This window comes from Pyxicephalus adspersus, chromosome 6 (genome assembly GCF_032062135.1).
Source record: "Pyxicephalus adspersus chromosome 6, UCB_Pads_2.0, whole genome shotgun sequence".
NCBI classification, from domain to species: Eukaryota; Metazoa; Chordata; class Amphibia; order Anura; family Pyxicephalidae; genus Pyxicephalus; species Pyxicephalus adspersus.
Genome location: NC_092863.1, coordinates 54,182,407 through 54,199,893, shown reverse-complemented (window position 1 = coordinate 54,199,893; position 17,487 = coordinate 54,182,407). Strand labels below are relative to the sequence as shown.

The following is a 17,487-nucleotide window of genomic DNA, read 5'->3' as shown; positions in this document are numbered from 1 at the left end:
TAATAAATCTCAGATGAAATGATGAATGTTGGTTTTTTTTCTTCCATGTTTTTGATTTTGTTTTTTGTACAGAGACCAAGCTTCCCTATGTAGTAATAGAGAGGGCCCCCAACCCACAACTCTTTCTGAGCCAAAACCATTTCCCTTTTTTAATTCAGATATTACATATTTTCATACTGTATATAACAGTGCTATATGAGCACCAGTACATTTGTATAGATGGGTTATCTTATGCCATGTAGTGTAAAACTATAGGAGAATGAGATACTAAAGGCATTGCCTAATCCTATTTGAACGGCAAGCCTTCCATATTACTACCCCGAGGGGTGAAAGTAGAGGTTATAAATCTTTGCCCCATTCGGTACATTTTGTATTGACTTTTATTATATTTTAGGTCTATTGTAATGGATGAACACTTATTCCTGTGAATTGTTTTTCTGACTATGTAGGTTTACCAATCTTAATTTATAGCGGCATGTTTATTTAAGTGTGGTTAAAATATATGCATTAACCTATAGCATTCCATACAATTGGCAGAGCATGCTGTGTTTTGTAGAATTCAAGCTCTAACACTGCTTGTATATTAAATGTTTAAAATTGAAGTATTTTTTTATTTGATGATATTAGGGGCAGATATAGTTCACCTGCTTCTGAAAATGCTATTTGCCAGGCCATTATATGTATTTACAGATTTCAGATTTTGTGTTACAATACCCTATGTCAAAATTTGCTTTTTTTTTTTTACAGGATGAATCAGCACAAACCTCCTTGCAGCCATGTAAAGTCCATGTACTAATCCTGGTGCTTCATGGGGGCAATATCCTGGATACAGGCAGTGGAGATCAGACTTCCAAGCAGGGTGACGTCAATACTATCAAGTCTGTGTTTGACACAGTAATGAGGGTGCATTACCCAGCGGCATTAGGACACATTGCAGTCAGGCTCGTTCCCTGTCCAGCCATCTGCTCAGAAGCATTCTCATTGGTATCCAAGTGAGTCACTCTGTCTGTTTCCTGCACTTATTCCTTACCTGATAGCTATGTATTTGTTTATGGTATCCAAATATCTGCAGTGTTCATGTGTGTCACGCTCACATCCAACTGAAAAAGATTTTTTATACTTTATGAACTATGCATTTCACAGTTGTACCCAGCATCAAGGTTTCACCAGTATGCCGATGTCACATTAGCATTTTGGAGTTCACAAATCACAGCTCGCTTAGGCAAGCTTACTTACAATTCTTTATGGTAACTAGGCATAATATCTGTATAACTAATGTCACCACAGGAGGCAAATATTTTACAAATATCACACAGCCAATACACAGCAATAAATTTAAATAGTGCACTATTAGGATTGTTATTTCTCTGGGATACTCCAATATTATTTGAAGCCAGAAGTAGCCAGCACCCTTACCCCAATAAATACTATTGCAAAAAGTCTTCTTTTTTGTTCACTGTATATGTATGGATAGTATTTATTTTCCTTTACAGGTATAAAGGTTGCCATGCAAAGGAAAAAAATCATAATGGTAAAGCAGTTATCTGAAATTTTTTGATAATGTTCCTTTAAATTATTTAGCCCCCTTTTAATAACCATTACTGAAAATGTAATGTTCATTTTAAAAGTTCATAATACATTTTTTTGCTGTGTCATTACTGTACAAGCTCTTTGTAAGTCCACCTCCATATGATATCATAAGCTGTCACATTCACTGCATGAATAGACTGTATTGCCAGGAATTTAAAACCGTCTGACGATAGTTCATGACGCATTCTTAGAGGCCTGGTTGTAAGCAGCACGTATGCTGGGTATAGATATAAACAGAGAGTAAATCTGAGTCTAACATACAATGTAATTTCTCTTCACAGTCACAGCAGAGCAGGAACTTGGGACTTTTGGTTTATTTTGCCATAACCCAACAATGATAGTAAGATCCAATACTATTTAAAACATAGTCAATTTTTTATTTGTAATATATATACAAATATATTTTGTGAACTTTTAAAACAAAGCAAAACCAGCATATACAATGGACAAATATTCCCCGGAATCCACAATATATCATTAGTGATGATACAAAGAAGCAGGGGTTGTTAAAAATATTTAGTGATCTACAATAATAGATTTTACAATGAATGAAAACATTGTTTGAGATAATATAATCCAACAGGTTATATCAGGGGGTTGGGGGGGGGGGGGGGGGGGAGCGTTTGCAATGTGAATAGATACATTCTGTTTTGTAATGGCTCAACTGTCTATCATTTGTCTGTATCCTAAACTTTTAGGATAAGCATGTTGGTTCATTATAAATGAGAGCAGAAAAATAATATATTTTAAGCAATAGTAAGCCTTTTTTTCTGGTTCTAAAATACGAATGATGCCATTCTCATCCTTAATTGCATAAACTTTAGGAAGCAACCAGTACCTGCATTATCCAATAATGGCAGCAATTGTCTCTTAAACACAGCTGGAAGTTGGTTGTTACTGTAGCAGGTGCTGTACTCTGGCTATAGGCTAATAAACTCCATGTTCCCCTGACATGTAAAGCTTGTTATAATGTGCTATACTGAGATAACACATTACGGTATGTGTTATACAATAATGTGTAATCACAATGTGACACACCGTAAACAACTATAGGTGGCAAGAATCTTGTAAATCAGGAAGCCAGAAATGTAATGTCAGATCTAGTGTAATGTGCCTGTGAAATCTGAACTTTTTAGTTATTTTTTTAAAGATTTGAATTATTAGATTATAGATGTTATACTATAAATAGTATGGATGCAACAAAATCAACATGATACACCTACATGAAGATCAAAACAACCTAAATAATAAATTATAGTATATATAATGTGTATTGTCAAACCAAATTTTGGTCAGATACAGTTTAAGTAGTAAAGAAGAACTAAGGAAACCAGCAGGAAGAATAGGAAGAAGGTGGAGAGAGATTTGGATGGATGATGGTGGGGAATTACTAGGCTTAAGTTTAGGAATGGGAGGGGATCGATTCTGGTTACAAAGTGAAAGGCAGATTGCCTGTAAGTAGATTAATTTGTTTGAATGATGGGTTCCAATATTTCAAGCTCTTGTGGGCATACCGCATAATATACAGGATACAGGTTAAAAACATTTTTTTTGTTTTTTTGTAAAGTCATCTGCATATTTGTGTTGTGTTTTATGCATAAAACAATTGCAAGAAAACTGTATAAGGTGTAGGGCACAGTTTTCCAATATCATATTGGTAATAAAAGAAAGTTTAACTAATTCTAATTGTTGTGATATTTATGCCTGCAGCCTGAGCCCATACAGCTATGATGAAGGTTGCTTATCTAATAGTCAGGACCATATTCCTCTAGCTGCTCTCCCTCTGCTGGCTACATCATCACCTCAGTACGTGGAAGCTGTGGCAACGGTCATTCTTCGTGCCAACCAGGTTTATGCTGACTTCACTAAATCTCAGGAAGGCATGTGTTTTACTGGGCAGGTGAGTTAAAGGATACAAACACTGCCATGTTGTGTTTGTGTGTTCAAAACACACTTCTTTGTCAATTTATTAAACAGAAAGTTACAGGAAGCTTGTCACCAAAACAGTGAAAGATACATTTCCATTGGAGATGTTTTTCTTATTATGGTACTGTATTATGTGCACGTTTTTCCTTCTTAACGCCTACCTTTAAAGGCATGGACAAGCACAACGTAAGATAATTTATGTAAATCTTTAAATATTGAAGATGCATTGATGTCTCCCAAGAAGTTAGTAACAGGTTTATTAAATAGGACTAAGCAGTAATTTTGCATCAAATTTACAGTATGCTCTATATTTCAGGTAAAGTTTTCTGATTAGAAAGGGAAAGCTAATTCTTCACATTTTCATGTCTGAAGCCTATTGTGCAATAGGAAATATTGGGGAGTTTATGCCAAGATACCCAGCATTGTATGCACAGCTTAAGGTGCGTACACACTTCCAATTTTTATCGTTCCAATCGAACGACGAACGATCGATTGGGCAAAAAATCGTTCGTAAAAAAGTAACCAACGACGCCGACGAACGAGGAAAGTCGCTGGAAACGAACGACCGGACCGACGGATCGGATTGGACGACGATCGTTGAACATCGTTCGTGTGTACGGTCGTTCGTTGATCGTCCATGTTCTGAGCATGCTTGATGAACGAACGTCCGTTCACTTTCCTGTCGTGCACATAGTTCCTCTATCGCTCAAACGATCGTATCTATTGTGTGTACAATATCTACGAACGATCGTGTCGTTAACTCTATGTGTAGGATCGGTGCTATACGATCGTTCGTATATATCGTGGATGAACGTTCGTTTTCCAACGATAATAATTGGAAGTGTGTACGTAGCTTTAGTGTTAATTGGGGAAAAGATAGCAAACAAAGAGGTACGTTTATTGCAGAGGTAACATCACCTGTCCCTTTTGCAATAATATACCTGCCAGCTCCCAATTTTTTGTTTCACAAGTTTAGTTCTGTTTTAAAATGTTGGAAATTATTTATCTTAAATAAATTGCCATGGAAGTCTCTGTAGGATTTAAATCATTAGGACAAGATACAGTGAAAGCAGCAAAATGATAGGCAGTGGGCATCACTTATCAGTAAAAAGTACTCGTTCTCTGAGCATTTCTATTGTTTTTGTAGCTGTAACACCTACAATCTTATTTTTGATTTTCTTTACAGGTGTGTTTAGTTGGCGATTGTGTTGGAGGAATTTTGGGATTTGATGCCTTGTGTTACAGCAATCAGACTGTATCTGAAAGTCAGAACAGCAGTCGTAGAGGAAGCGTTGTGAGTGTTCAGGTATCAAACATTTTTTTAAATCTTGTTTAAAGGTAGATTTGAAGTTTGTGTGTTAGACAATTTTAACAATTGCCAGAACTTTAGAGAAATCAAATGCATGCTACTTCCGAGTCTGATTTCACTTTAATAAATTTTAATGTAATAGATTACATATGTTTTCACCAGTGTAAATTTCTGGGACGTGAATATTCATACATGTATGCATGCTATAGTAGTGGCATTATATTGTAAGCATTGTCCTAACATGGATTATTGTGAATGGTGTAGCGTTCTTTGTACAACATGTATCGAAAATTTAATAAGTGATTAGCCCTGAACACTGGTATCTGCTTGAACATTTGCATTGGTTACCTAATTGGCTGTCAGGCAAATTTCTTTTATCATCTATACCATTGGTTGTCAACTTTCTTGGCATAAGAGGCTCTACAGCAGCTATCCCTGAGGACACACATTTTATTTAGCATATGTAGTACTAGAAAGAATAGTCAAACACTGCTGACATGCTGCAGTAGATGGACAGGTGAGATGGCCAGTTGTAATTAAAGGCTGGAGTTCTACTATAGTAAACTGTTTGGGAATTGGGGACATGTTACATGAGCTTTCTAGATATTACTGCCAATGTGGCTGCTGGGGTCCGAGGGCCACGCCTTTAAAGCAGAACTAAACTGTAAAAATACAAACATTACTCACAGGCAGATTGTTTATTGCAGAAGGGATAAGCAATATCCATTCTTCAAGAAACAACCTGCTTGCTTACAATTTTTTATTCTTACAGTATAGTTCTGTTTTTAAGTACTTAAGGACTGCAGGTTGGGCATTTGGGTTCTGTCATTTGAAGTACACACATTGAAAGGCAGTGACAGCCTGTCTGGGTAGCTAACAGAAGAAATATCTTTAAATCAATTTTAATTATTTGTTTTGACCTAGTATTTTCCCTGTGAAAATGGAAACTATGTCTATTTACATGTAAGCCCTACATCAGACATGTTGATGTTTGACATATTCAACAAAGGAATGTTTTTTTGCACTTTAGCAGAAAATATTGTGTAATATATTATAACAAATTAGGATTTAAGGGCTTGGCTTTATCAAGTAATATCCTACTCATAAACAGATTACATTAGATGAAGCCAATTGAATTACTGCATAATAGCACTGTGGAAAATAAACATCAAGACATTCTCTGAAAGCTCATTTGGGATCAATTCATATCAGGAGGCTCATAAGATTTGCAGTGTGGTGTTGCTATACATATTGTAACATGGATAATTGGACACTAATAGCCAGATCATTCATACATGTGAGGTCTTGCCTAAAAGATTTAGCAGGTATATATCCCTGTTGTTTTTAATATTTTATGACATTCCTATTTTTTCTTCTAGGATACAGATCTCTTATCGCCAGGTATCAGTGTTAACAACAGTTACTGCTCCAGCAGTTCAAATTTGGAGACTAGTCGGCATTTAAGCCGCAGCAACATAGACATACCTCGAAGCAATGGTGAAGATCCAAAGAGACAGCTTCCTCGTAAGAGAAGTGATTCCTCAACCTATGAGCTGGACACTATCAAGCAGCATCAAGCTTTTCTCTCAAGGTATTTGTACTACATACACTGGTGAAGAATGAACTTTGGCTTTGTAGATTTCCTGTGGTCGTTTAAATTGTTTACATTTACTATAGCTATGGGCTTGATACCTCAAGCATCTTATATATAGGGTAGTTTTTGCCAAAAGTCACTCTAAATTCTTCTCTGAAATAAATAAGATTTTCCACTTTAGATTTGTTGTTGAGATCAATCATGAGATCAAATTAAAGTGTCTCCAGACTCCTGGTTTCCAAACTGCATCCCTTTGGCACTGGCTCTGCATCTCTGAAGTGGGAGTGGCTGCCCTTTTTTGCGAAGGGGTAATACCAGTGATCTCTACTAGCTTTATTTAACATGTTCTCAGTCTTACTGTCCTGTACAGCATGTCCCTTATCTACAATGAAACCTTTACTATTTCCACTGTTTCAGACCATAATTTCCTCTATTATGTTTGCAGACTTACTGTCCTATATCTGGAATAAATCACCCACACAAGCTTTATAAATATAGCCTGCAAAGCTGTAAGGAATGTAAACATAAAATGGTACAGCACCCTACTGTAGTTCCATCAAGTATCTCTGTTTGTTTCTAGTTTACACGCAAGTGTCCTCAGAAATGATCCCGGGTCCCGAAGGTCGAGCAGCTCTACAATGCTGGATGGAGGCAGCATAGGAAAATTTGACTTTGAAATTACAGACTTCTTCCTGTTTGGCTCTCCTCTTGGATTAGTGTTGGCTCTGAGGAAAACAGTGATTCCAGCACTTGACAGTAAGTATGCTATAAACAAACTAACTCAGCTGGACTCCCTGATGACCATTTTCCTTGTATTCCGAATGAAATGTCAAAAGATCAGGAGAAAATATGAAAAAAAATCAATGTTGTATATGATGATGGGATTTTCCCAGGCTCCTGCCTTGAATCAACATCAATTTTTTTAATCAGGTAAGGGTTACAGTTTTTAAGCCAGTTATTTGCAATTATTTATAAAATGAGACTACATCTGGTATACTTTTTCCATGAAGAGTTCCCAAGTACAGATACTATTGAAGTCTTAGGAGACCTGCATCCTTTATATTAAAAATAAATACAGAAATTGAAATCAAAATAAGGTTCATTGAACTAATCTTATCAGTCAGTCATTGCTCCTTGTACAATGTCAAATATATGGTTACTAAGTAAACCAATTTGTAATGTCGGTAAAAGTTACTTTTCCAGTCTTTATCCAGAAATTATATACTAAACCCATCCAGCCAAACATGTAGACAGCATTCAACTGCTTCTGTGTCCCTCACATTCACCTTACAATCCAGCACTGATTTTAGAGTCAGCGTGGGCTCAATCAGCTCCCCATCTTGAATCAAAAAGTAAAGTGTCAAGCTTCATTCCAGGGCTTCAAATTATTTTGTACCCAATTGAGCACTGGCAAAAACATCTTCATACATTTCACCACCTAGAGGCGCGTAATCATACAGTTAGCCTTTGCCTATGATTAATCCCCACTAGGGGCAAAATACATTTGCGTATATTGAGCCTGTCTGATGTTCTTGATCACTTGGGGACGATAAAGTTTAATGGGTTGATGGACTTATGTAATATGGCCTGGCATTTTCCATCCCTCTACTCCTGTGATTAACTGTCTTCTTTTCCTAGAAATCTACACAAATATTGAAGTTACTGCATCAGGTGTTGCATTTGTGTCTGCTTACAAATGGCAATGCCAAAACATTGCATACTAATGTTTTGCTGGCATTTTAAAACACAGATCAATATTAGGATCTGTATATAGAGTTATATAGAACTTTATTAATGTTTGCTTAAATTGGTCCAATGTATATAACAGCCCAAATAATTTTTTAATAAAAATTCCTGCATATACCACAAAATTGATTTCAAAGATTCATAAGATAGTTTAAGTTTTTAGGTTGATTGTTTTTTGCTGAGCAGTCTCCATTTTCTTTCATCTTTAATTAGTACTAGTCCTTTTGTCTTTATGATGTATATGAGTTTACTGCCATGACAGTTTTTGGTTTAACAATAATTTTTTTCATGTAATACTGAATTGTTGGTTATCTTCAGTTTACCAGCTACGACCTGGCTGCCAGCAGGTTTACAACCTCTTCCATCCAGCTGATCCTTCTGCCTCACGGGTAGAACCACTTCTAGAAAAGAAGTTCCATCTGCTGCCTCCCTTTAATATCCCTCGATATCAGAGATTTCCTCTGGGGGATGGCAACTCCGCCCTCTTGGGTAAGTAGTGACTTTTCATTGTCACCAGGCTCTCTTAGTATGTGTGTAACCAGATAAGCTAGTGTTTGATCATTCATATACAGGGATCTGATAGTACTGTAGAAGCACTACTATAAAAAAGTTACACTGACAGTTCAACACAGTAATAAACTTTTAACTTTGGTGCCCCATGTGTTAGTAAATATAGGTAGAAAAAATGTCCAATTACAAAAAATGTAATATCTTTCGTGTCGCCATGCTAGTAAATAAACTGAGACAACTAAGGCTAGCATTGAATGTCTTCAATATGTTTTGAAGAAATGGTGATTTTTTTTTTTTTCTTTTTTTGTATCAGGCGCATCATTTTAAGGCTACAACCTATTCTGCCATCTATACAACACAGTTTTATATATACTTTTTGGTGACATATAATGAGAAATTACTGGCCCAGGTACATAGTGCCCTTGGTCTCCCGGTAATTTTTTTGGAAACTATGGCATTATCTGTCATATTTTTGTCGTGAACTGAGGCTGAAGCTTATAGGCTGGAACAGAAATCAGTTTTAAGCAAATACACAATTTACATCATGATTGTATCTACCTAAAAGCTGGTAAAGTCAGTTAGTCTGATGTTTTAAATTATACTGAACAGACTAAAGCTCAGAAATGGTCACACAAATTAATCCTTAGTTGTTGTTTTGGGCGACAAAAGAAAAGAATGAGGGCTGTATAGGCCATTGCCTAGCAGCCTGTTCTGTTCTGTGGTGAGCAGCCTCTTCTATGAAGAGAGTTGGCCGAGCAGAAGGCGCCCCACTGCAGGTACCACAATAGTTCTTGTTGGGTTTTCCTTTATGGGACACCTGTACTGATGATAAGTATTACAGAATATGTTTACAAAAGATCTTTTTGAAATGGGCTAGTATTATGACTTACTTCTTGGAATGCTGTTTGGCTGTAAGTCATTGCACCCAACAAAATATGTAGACTAAGAAATTGTTTTGTCTTATTTTTAGGCAAAATCTTTCTTTCTTACTGGGAATATTGCACAGAAATGTCTCTAATGGTCTCACAGACTAATACTACTAGCGTTGACAGTGTTTTTATTGCTGCATGTGCCTTTCTGTTTCATGATGATTGTTTTCTCCCTATCTGGTAATAAATGTAAAATATCCCCAAGGGAGTTACAGATGGAAATGTTAACATAAAAGCAGAAATGTAGAAAAAGACATACCATAACATCTCTCCCTCTTCACTGGTGTTGGGTGGTCCTGTTGCACAGAATACCACTTATTTATTGATGGTTATATACCAATCAGAGCACCTATTCTCTGAGCTCAGACTAGCATGATGATGTTCCCTTGAGGAGAAAGAGTGAGAACATCTAGTCCCTGAAAGAAATGCCTGCGGGGGACTGCTTAAAAATAAAGCTTTTTATTTATATTTTTTTTCACCTATAACTGGGTGTGTTTGTTTGTTTGGTTTTTTAAATGACGTGGACAATTATTCTAGTTCCCTGAATAAATCATATATGCTCACATAGTATAACAATAAGACTTTTACCATTGTATACAAACATGTTACTAAAACGCTTGCAAAATTTCATGTTTTTACCTGGTCATCTACAAAAAAATAATGCTGTCATGGAAGATTCTATTAACTTAGATTAGAATTACACATTACACTCTCATATCTGCACCCAAATAATTTCCTTTAATTTAAAATTGAATTATAAGGATTGTGGCATTTGTCCTTTGGAAAACACTGAGAATATTACTGTAAGACAGGGGCTTTTCAGGCTAAGCTTAAAAAAAACATAATATATATATATATATATATATATATATCATATATTTTATATTAATAGATTATATATTGTGAGTTTTATTATATATATAAATGTGATCTGATTAATTATATAAATATGATCTATTATTATAAAATATATGAGATATTCCCATTCATAATTTGTCATGTCGGTGCCATCGCATAAGAACTAATAATTTCTTTAGAGGTTTGTTTGGTTTTGAGCCGAATAAATACAGCTGCATTTTGTCTTGTGTCAGAAGCCTGTGGTTCCAATTCAGTTTTTATTACAGAGCTTCAAAGCCAATGAATTTGGTTGCAGAACAAAAGTTGCCTTTTTTGCACACATGTATTAAATCCTCCTCTTTGTTGGGTTAACAAAATGTCTAAAGGTATTTTTAGACATTAGATTACCCTTATTTATTGCTGCCAGCAGGATTTTGCCACAATGAAAATGTTTCACTGTTTTCCCCTCTGATCACTACTGATTAATTCATATAGTTGTATCTGCAAAACATATAAATACGGCCTTTTTACAATGCAATGTCAAGTTCTAGTAGTATACTTATGAAAAAACAATGTTTTGCTTTAACACAGAGATTAGTACCATTCTGTGCATTTTAATATGTTCTTGCCATCATTGTTCAACCAATTTAAAAATCATCCTGTTTGTTTCAGTTCAGCAAAAAATTGGTCTGGCCTGAAATGTTTATACGATCAACAGTGCTAAAGTGCAGGCAAACTACTGTCCTTTAGGAGATTCCAAGATCTGATATTCAGGCTATACTGTATAAGGGACCTTTACTAAATGTATCTATGTGCTACTCTCTAATCTATTAGTCCTGATATGTGTTCAGATGGGGTGATACTCTTCTACAAAATGTAGTTTTTTTCAATGTGTAGGGTTTAGTTCTTTTGTTTTAAAGTACGAATTTGCACTTATGAACTCCTTGTATAATTGTAATTAACTGTAATATTCACTGTATATCACTATACATTTGGTAAAAATTGCAGGAGATTTTTGGACACTTGTTTATGCAGAATGTTTACATTTGTTTTGAGGTGGCTATGGGGAGCCTTGTAAATGCAATTATGTTTTACATTGCTGCACCATTGTTGGTGAAGCATTATTGTAAATGTTCACAGGTTCCTCTAGTGATCTCCTTTTACACAGTCTGTCCAATAAAGCCAAGGAAGCTGACAGGGAACATGCTGCAACACTGTAAGCTGAAGAAGTAGAAGATTGCCAGAGGAACTTAAGATCAAAATTCACAAGAGATTTTGGGAGGTCATTTTAATATTGGACAATAGCCCCCAAGTCACCCACCCCACTCACATTATAAAAATACTTGGGTGAAGGCTTTCTCTTAAAAATGTAAATTCAGTTTAAAGCCAAAGCCTGTTTTTTCTCCTGTCCCAATGACACCAGTACAAAAAAATAATTATTTTTTTTCCAGTCCATTTAAAACAGAGTTAAAAGTTGTGGGCTTTAACTAGTTGTGTCATATTGGATAATGTATTTCATAAGCTTGTTTCAAATAGTCTTGATAGAATGTATGTTCAATGTGACATTGTCTGGTTATACGTTTGTAGCGTATTTGTCCTGTTTTTGTTTCCCTCTCATCTCCATCTAGTCGAAGCTATACAGAACAACCCCATCCTTCTCATGGAAGGCAGCCCAGCGGTTGCTCTCCAGCGTCAAGATGGCATCATGGAAACCAGTATCCCTGTTCCCGTCCTAAGCTGCCAAGACACTTCCAGTAAAACTACCACTTGTGTTGAATGTGTGTATCCTCCCTTCCTATTGTTTTTGCTTCTCTGTTGTGTGATCATGCACATCCTAAACTGAAAGCTTTTCTGTAAAGTGTTGCTAAGAGGAAAAGACAGAAAAGGGGCTGTACTGCCAAATTAACCATGTAGGAAAATGAACCTGGTTTATTAAAACTGTGCCTAACAGGTGTCTAATCAGAACATAGAAGGATAAAGGTTATTTGTAGATAGATTTTTTAGATAGTGACGCTGAACACTTTTTTGTAAAAGCTTTCTGTTTATGTGATCCAGGAAGGATTTAAACTTTTTTTGTCTTGCTCTATTAGTTGCATGATTTTAGATTTAAGTAAAGCTGTAGAGTAAGCTGGGGGTGGTAATGTACTTGCTTTATTAGCTTGATCTTCGCTTCATTGCTGCTTTTTGTTGTTGTTTTGTTTTTCATATTTTCTGTGTATAAAACAACCTGTGGACACAGCCTTTCATTCATTCTTTGTTAATATTTGTTTATTTGGTATAACCAGTTCCTTCAACATGCAAATATGTTTGTGAAATTTCATCTCATGTGTTTTGCTATGTAGCTACTTACAATTAATTTATTCTAATTTCTGTTCATGGAACAGTTTAAGCAGTCTGACAAAGAGTTTAAACCTAAACAATTATAATGATTATCATTGTATACCTTTTAACAAGTATAAGCTGTGGCTAAGTCAAAAGTTAACATTCTTTTGTTTAATATAGTCTATAATTTTATAGCCATGATTCCTGATCCAATCTGCAGTAGCTTAGAGAAATATAGCCACTAGTCTTTTGATGAATATGTCGCCAAGAAAGACTGCTAGCATTTTTTTTAATCAGCCATGGTCAAGCTATAGCAATGATTTATAAAGTGTAAACCTTGCCTGCCTTAAAGCAACCTACCATCCGATGGACTGTGAATTTTATGTTTGTTCCCAAGATCAAAAATATAACTTGTATAACATTGATGTAAAGGAAATGAAGGTCTAAAGCTGTCAAAGCAATAAATCAGGAATTGACATCTTTTATCTTGTTCCTCCCAAAATGAACTGGTATCAAGTAGGCTGCTGTGCCCATGAAGAGTATATTCAGAGTAATAAAAAGTTCTCTTATGAGCTGTGAGGATCCTTTACCTGTCTAAAACCATGAAAACAGCCAATAAGTGTAGAAGTCTGTGAATAATAAAACAATATGAGAACAAAATGGAGACTGGCTTTATATAAAGCCCCTTGGCTTTGTTACTTTGTAAATCCCTGACACATTTGTATATAGGGAAAATCAGTCTGTATTTGCTTGCTTGCTTTATATTAGAGCTTTAAAGTATTGCAGAACCAGAGGGTCATCATTTCAGTAAGGCAACTACTTTTAGAGCAAGGTCAGTAAAGTCAGCCTCTCTGCATTTCTATCATGACAGGTTTAAGAGCAGACATAGCAAAGTGACAACAATGACTGCATGACATCACCCGAAATTATACTCCATAAAAAAATATCAAGAAATTTTTTTGATATTTAGGTTTAGACAAGCTTTAAATACTTTCTGCTCTTTAAACCTCAACAAAAAATAGCAAAAAATGTTTTTTGTGGTCCAATATTGATTGGTTGGTTTGATTGCACCTTTGGATGGCAAAATTTTATAATCGGTGTTCATTTCTACCTCTTTTTATTATGTTTTTTGTAATGCAATGTACATATGTTAATTAAAGGTTTTGTATATATAGTAAACTTATTTTGGAGAATAATTGAATAAACTTAATATTGGACCACAAAAAAACATTTTTTGCTATTTTTTGTTGAGGTTTAAAGAGCAGAAAGTATTTAAAGCTTGTCTAAACCTAAAACCGCAAATATGATTTATATTTCAGATTACCAGTCGTCAATGTATTGGCTGAATTACTTTACTTTTCAGGCCAAGAACATTTTCAGCAAGTACAGAACATACACGTTGATCTCTGTAGAAATGCACTGTCCTTGTCAATTTCTGTGAGCCTAAAAGAATGCCCAAACATCTTTCTCTTGTGTAAATTACTATTCCCATCCATCCAAATGTAATGAAGATGAAAAAAGTGAAAATAAGAAGTCCAGCCTAATAAACATGGCTCCAACTATAGATACAAAGAAGAAACAGAAGGAACAGTAAAGGGTTGTTTGTAAGATTATTATCATTTAAAAGTGAAGGGAAAAATCCTGAAAACATTGAACAAATGAACCCTTTTTTTTAGGACTGGTTAGCTGCTTTGGGTTTTGGATTTGGATACGCTTTAAAACATGCTTGGGCTCTCTAACTTGCCTTTTTACTGTTGTTAGGATGTTTGTGCATTTCCAAACTAATAATTTATCAGTCACATCCTTTTCAAGTTTATGTCAAAAGGTTGCAATAGGAAACTGGTTTTAGAGAATTAACTTTTGAGCTACATAAACATAAATATGTTTTGTGCCATTATTTTCACCACATATACAAGTTGTTTTTTTTTTATATTTCATCATTTACCACTAAGAAATATGAGCCCCTTTTTTCCACTTTCACAGCACTGATGATTTCTAATTTTCAAAGAGTGCTGCAGCTGGCTTCTAGGTTAGATTTGGTGGGGGATTCTAGGTAAGTTTAAAAACAAAAAAACCTTCCTCCTAGGCCTAACTTGGCATTGGTATAAACATGGCGTCCAGTTTCTTGCATGTGAAAAATGAGTAACCTGCTTGCAAACAGCTGTGGTTTTGAGGTTCAAGATATGACCTTTGTAAAAGTTTTGGCCAGCCTGCCAATCCTTTTTTTATTATTTTATAATAAATCACTGTTTTTAGTATCTGTCACTGGGAATTTTATCCTTAATAAAGCAGCCTATGAAACTGATGTTTTTACCTCCCTGCTTTCCTAAGTTTTAGCTTTCAGGGCTATACCCCCAATTATTTAAATCCTGTCCCTGGATATTTTTGTTGGTACCAATAGTACACCCCATATACATAGGTTTATATATGTATATATGTGTACATAGACGGGTCTGTGTGTATGTCTATATCTGTATCATGTACATATATATGTATATAAAAATATGTCAGTCACGGGTGGGGACTACATTGCTTTGTACAACAATGCTTTGTAGCCCAGTGTAAAACCGGATGTGAATTTCTTTTCCACCCTTTGCATTTTCCTCTTTTTCCCAGCATTGGAATGAAATACACTGGGTTATATTTCATTTGCTTGTCTTTGTATGGGTTTTGCAAATAAATGCATCTTATTTTGTGTTTCTTAATGCTTGAAAGTGTACACATCTGAGCTGTGGCATCTTCATCCCTCCTAATGCATTCTTGTTTTCTTGTCCTGTTTGGGTGTTATTTTTTATTTAATTTTTTTTTTGTTCTGTTTGTTTTTCTCCCTGTTTTCCTGTTTTATTTTTTCGGTTTCATAGCGGATGTTGTTCAGTTTCATGGTGCAGTCTTCGTGGAAAATGCCTCCCCTTCCTCCCCCATAACAGCTCCCCACTTCAGGGGGTACAGAAGAGCAAGTGAAATCAGCATTGCAAGTCAGGTCTCTGGAATGGCTGACAGTTACACGGCTTCAAACATAGCCAACAGTAAGTGCCTCGTTGCCTAACAGGTATTATCAAGGACACAGTGCCACTCATAGCCTGGTAGGTTACACTTAACAGCCTTCATCTAATTATTACACTGAGGAAGAGGGACTAAGACACCAACCTGGTCTATTAGAATGAAGTCTTGGTTTCTGTAACTATTTGAAGGCTAAAATATTTGCTTAGTTTTGCATGCAGCTAGAAGGAAACCTTGTCGACACAGGTCTGTCTCCTGGTTTGTTGCTGCTAGTTCTCAGACAGTCACTTCTGTACTCGGGTCTTGCTGCCATGCTTGTTCAGAAATGGAGCCAAACACATATCATGTTTTCTTTAGTGCAACCGTTCAAACAAAGCAGAGAGGCAAATGATGGTATCTTTATAGAGGTGACTCAAGAGTAAAGGAAACAAGTTCACAGTTGATTTAACCTTGTTATTTGACACACAAAGTTCTGACCTATTTTTTGCTAGCTAGTAACTTGACGGATCCAGCGGCAGAGATGTTTTGTCTGGTGTCTCTAAACAGTGACCTATGCTGTTAACTGCTTGTCAGCTTGTAGATGCTACATGTTTCTGCTTTAGAACAAGTTCCCCTTCTTTTTACTTGTTCCATAGCATGGTAAAGCAGGTGGCTTCGCTTTAAGCATGTCTTGAGGACTGGCAAATCATCAGCTCTCTATAATCCCTTTCTGGTTGTTTGAAACCTTTATATATATATATATATATATATATATATATGTTTTTTTTCATTTCCATTAACAAGTAAATATATGTATATGTTGTCTTTGTCCCCTCTGGTTCCCTGTCTAACTGTTCAGTGTTTCAAGCTTTCTTTATTCCTTGAAATTACAGTCACTACCATGGTTGCATATGCAATGTCACATACATCCCCGCTTACAGTTCCTGCTAGGAACTGTGCTAAACATCTGCATTTTTGCATTTTTACTTCTTATTCCTGTCTTTGTATGTCTTTCTGTCTGACACTTCCAAATAATCTGCATGCTTTTTATTGATGGGGAAATTTCAAAATTAAAGGGAAGCTACCAGCAAAGAAAACATTCATATGTATTGATTTTCACATACCTCTTCTATTTCAGTATGAAGAAGCCAAACTATAATTCACTCTTTCAGCAGAAATGCCCCAAGGAATATATGCTTTCACATATGCTAAATGTATACAGGCTGTTTTGATAGGATCAGTGCTGGGCGAATCATAAGAATCAAATCTCAGCGATTTTGCTCCAGTCTGCTTTTTGTAGCTCAGTCAAGAGATGGCCAAGTCTTCTTTTTGGCTTATGATTGGCAGACTGTAGTCTAATGATAGTACACCATCTGCCTCATTTATCAGTGCACCTTATATAAGAAATGTATTTATAGTCTAGCTGCATTTACTCTTTCATCCTTCATTTGTCATTTTCCATTGCCTGCTCTTATATGTTTCGTTGCTAATTGGCAAATGCAGACTGTTCTTATGTAGAACACCTTGATAAATGAAGCTACTTATAAAGAAGATAACATAATACCTTCAGTTCTTCTTGGTTTTACATTTGACCACACTAATAAAGTAAAACAGTTGATGGCCAAACTTTGTTCCAACATTCACTAATAATCTGTCCTTGTATTATATTTAACTTTCCTGGCTTAAAGATATCTATTAATACATCTAAAGGCAAAGATGGAGAATAGTAGGGTTTATGGATCACA

At 35.6% G+C, this 17,487-nt stretch overlaps 1 protein-coding gene across 17 annotated transcripts in view; it reads left to right on the top strand.

Annotated features, from left to right (window-relative positions):
* Positions 1–17,487, top strand: part of PITPNM2 (phosphatidylinositol transfer protein membrane associated 2) — a 160,435-nt gene that overhangs the window by 124,966 nt on the left and 17,982 nt on the right. For 9 of the 17 annotated variants that reach the window (XM_072415803.1, XM_072415805.1, XM_072415800.1 and 6 more), the window contains 8 exons: positions 748–992; positions 3,301–3,490; positions 4,703–4,822; positions 6,205–6,416; positions 7,000–7,175; positions 8,484–8,654; positions 12,070–12,219; positions 15,625–15,789. In XM_072415803.1, coding sequence (XP_072271904.1) covers positions 748–992; positions 3,301–3,490; positions 4,703–4,822; positions 6,205–6,416; positions 7,000–7,175; positions 8,484–8,654; positions 12,070–12,219; positions 15,625–15,789 — 1,429 coding nt within the window. Of the gene's footprint in view, positions 1–747; positions 993–3,300; positions 3,491–4,702; positions 4,823–6,204; positions 6,417–6,999; positions 7,350–8,483; positions 8,655–12,069; positions 12,220–15,624; positions 15,790–17,487 lie in introns of those variants that run through there. The other 8 variants (XM_072415810.1, XM_072415815.1, XM_072415812.1 and 5 more) reach the window with 4 other exon arrangements.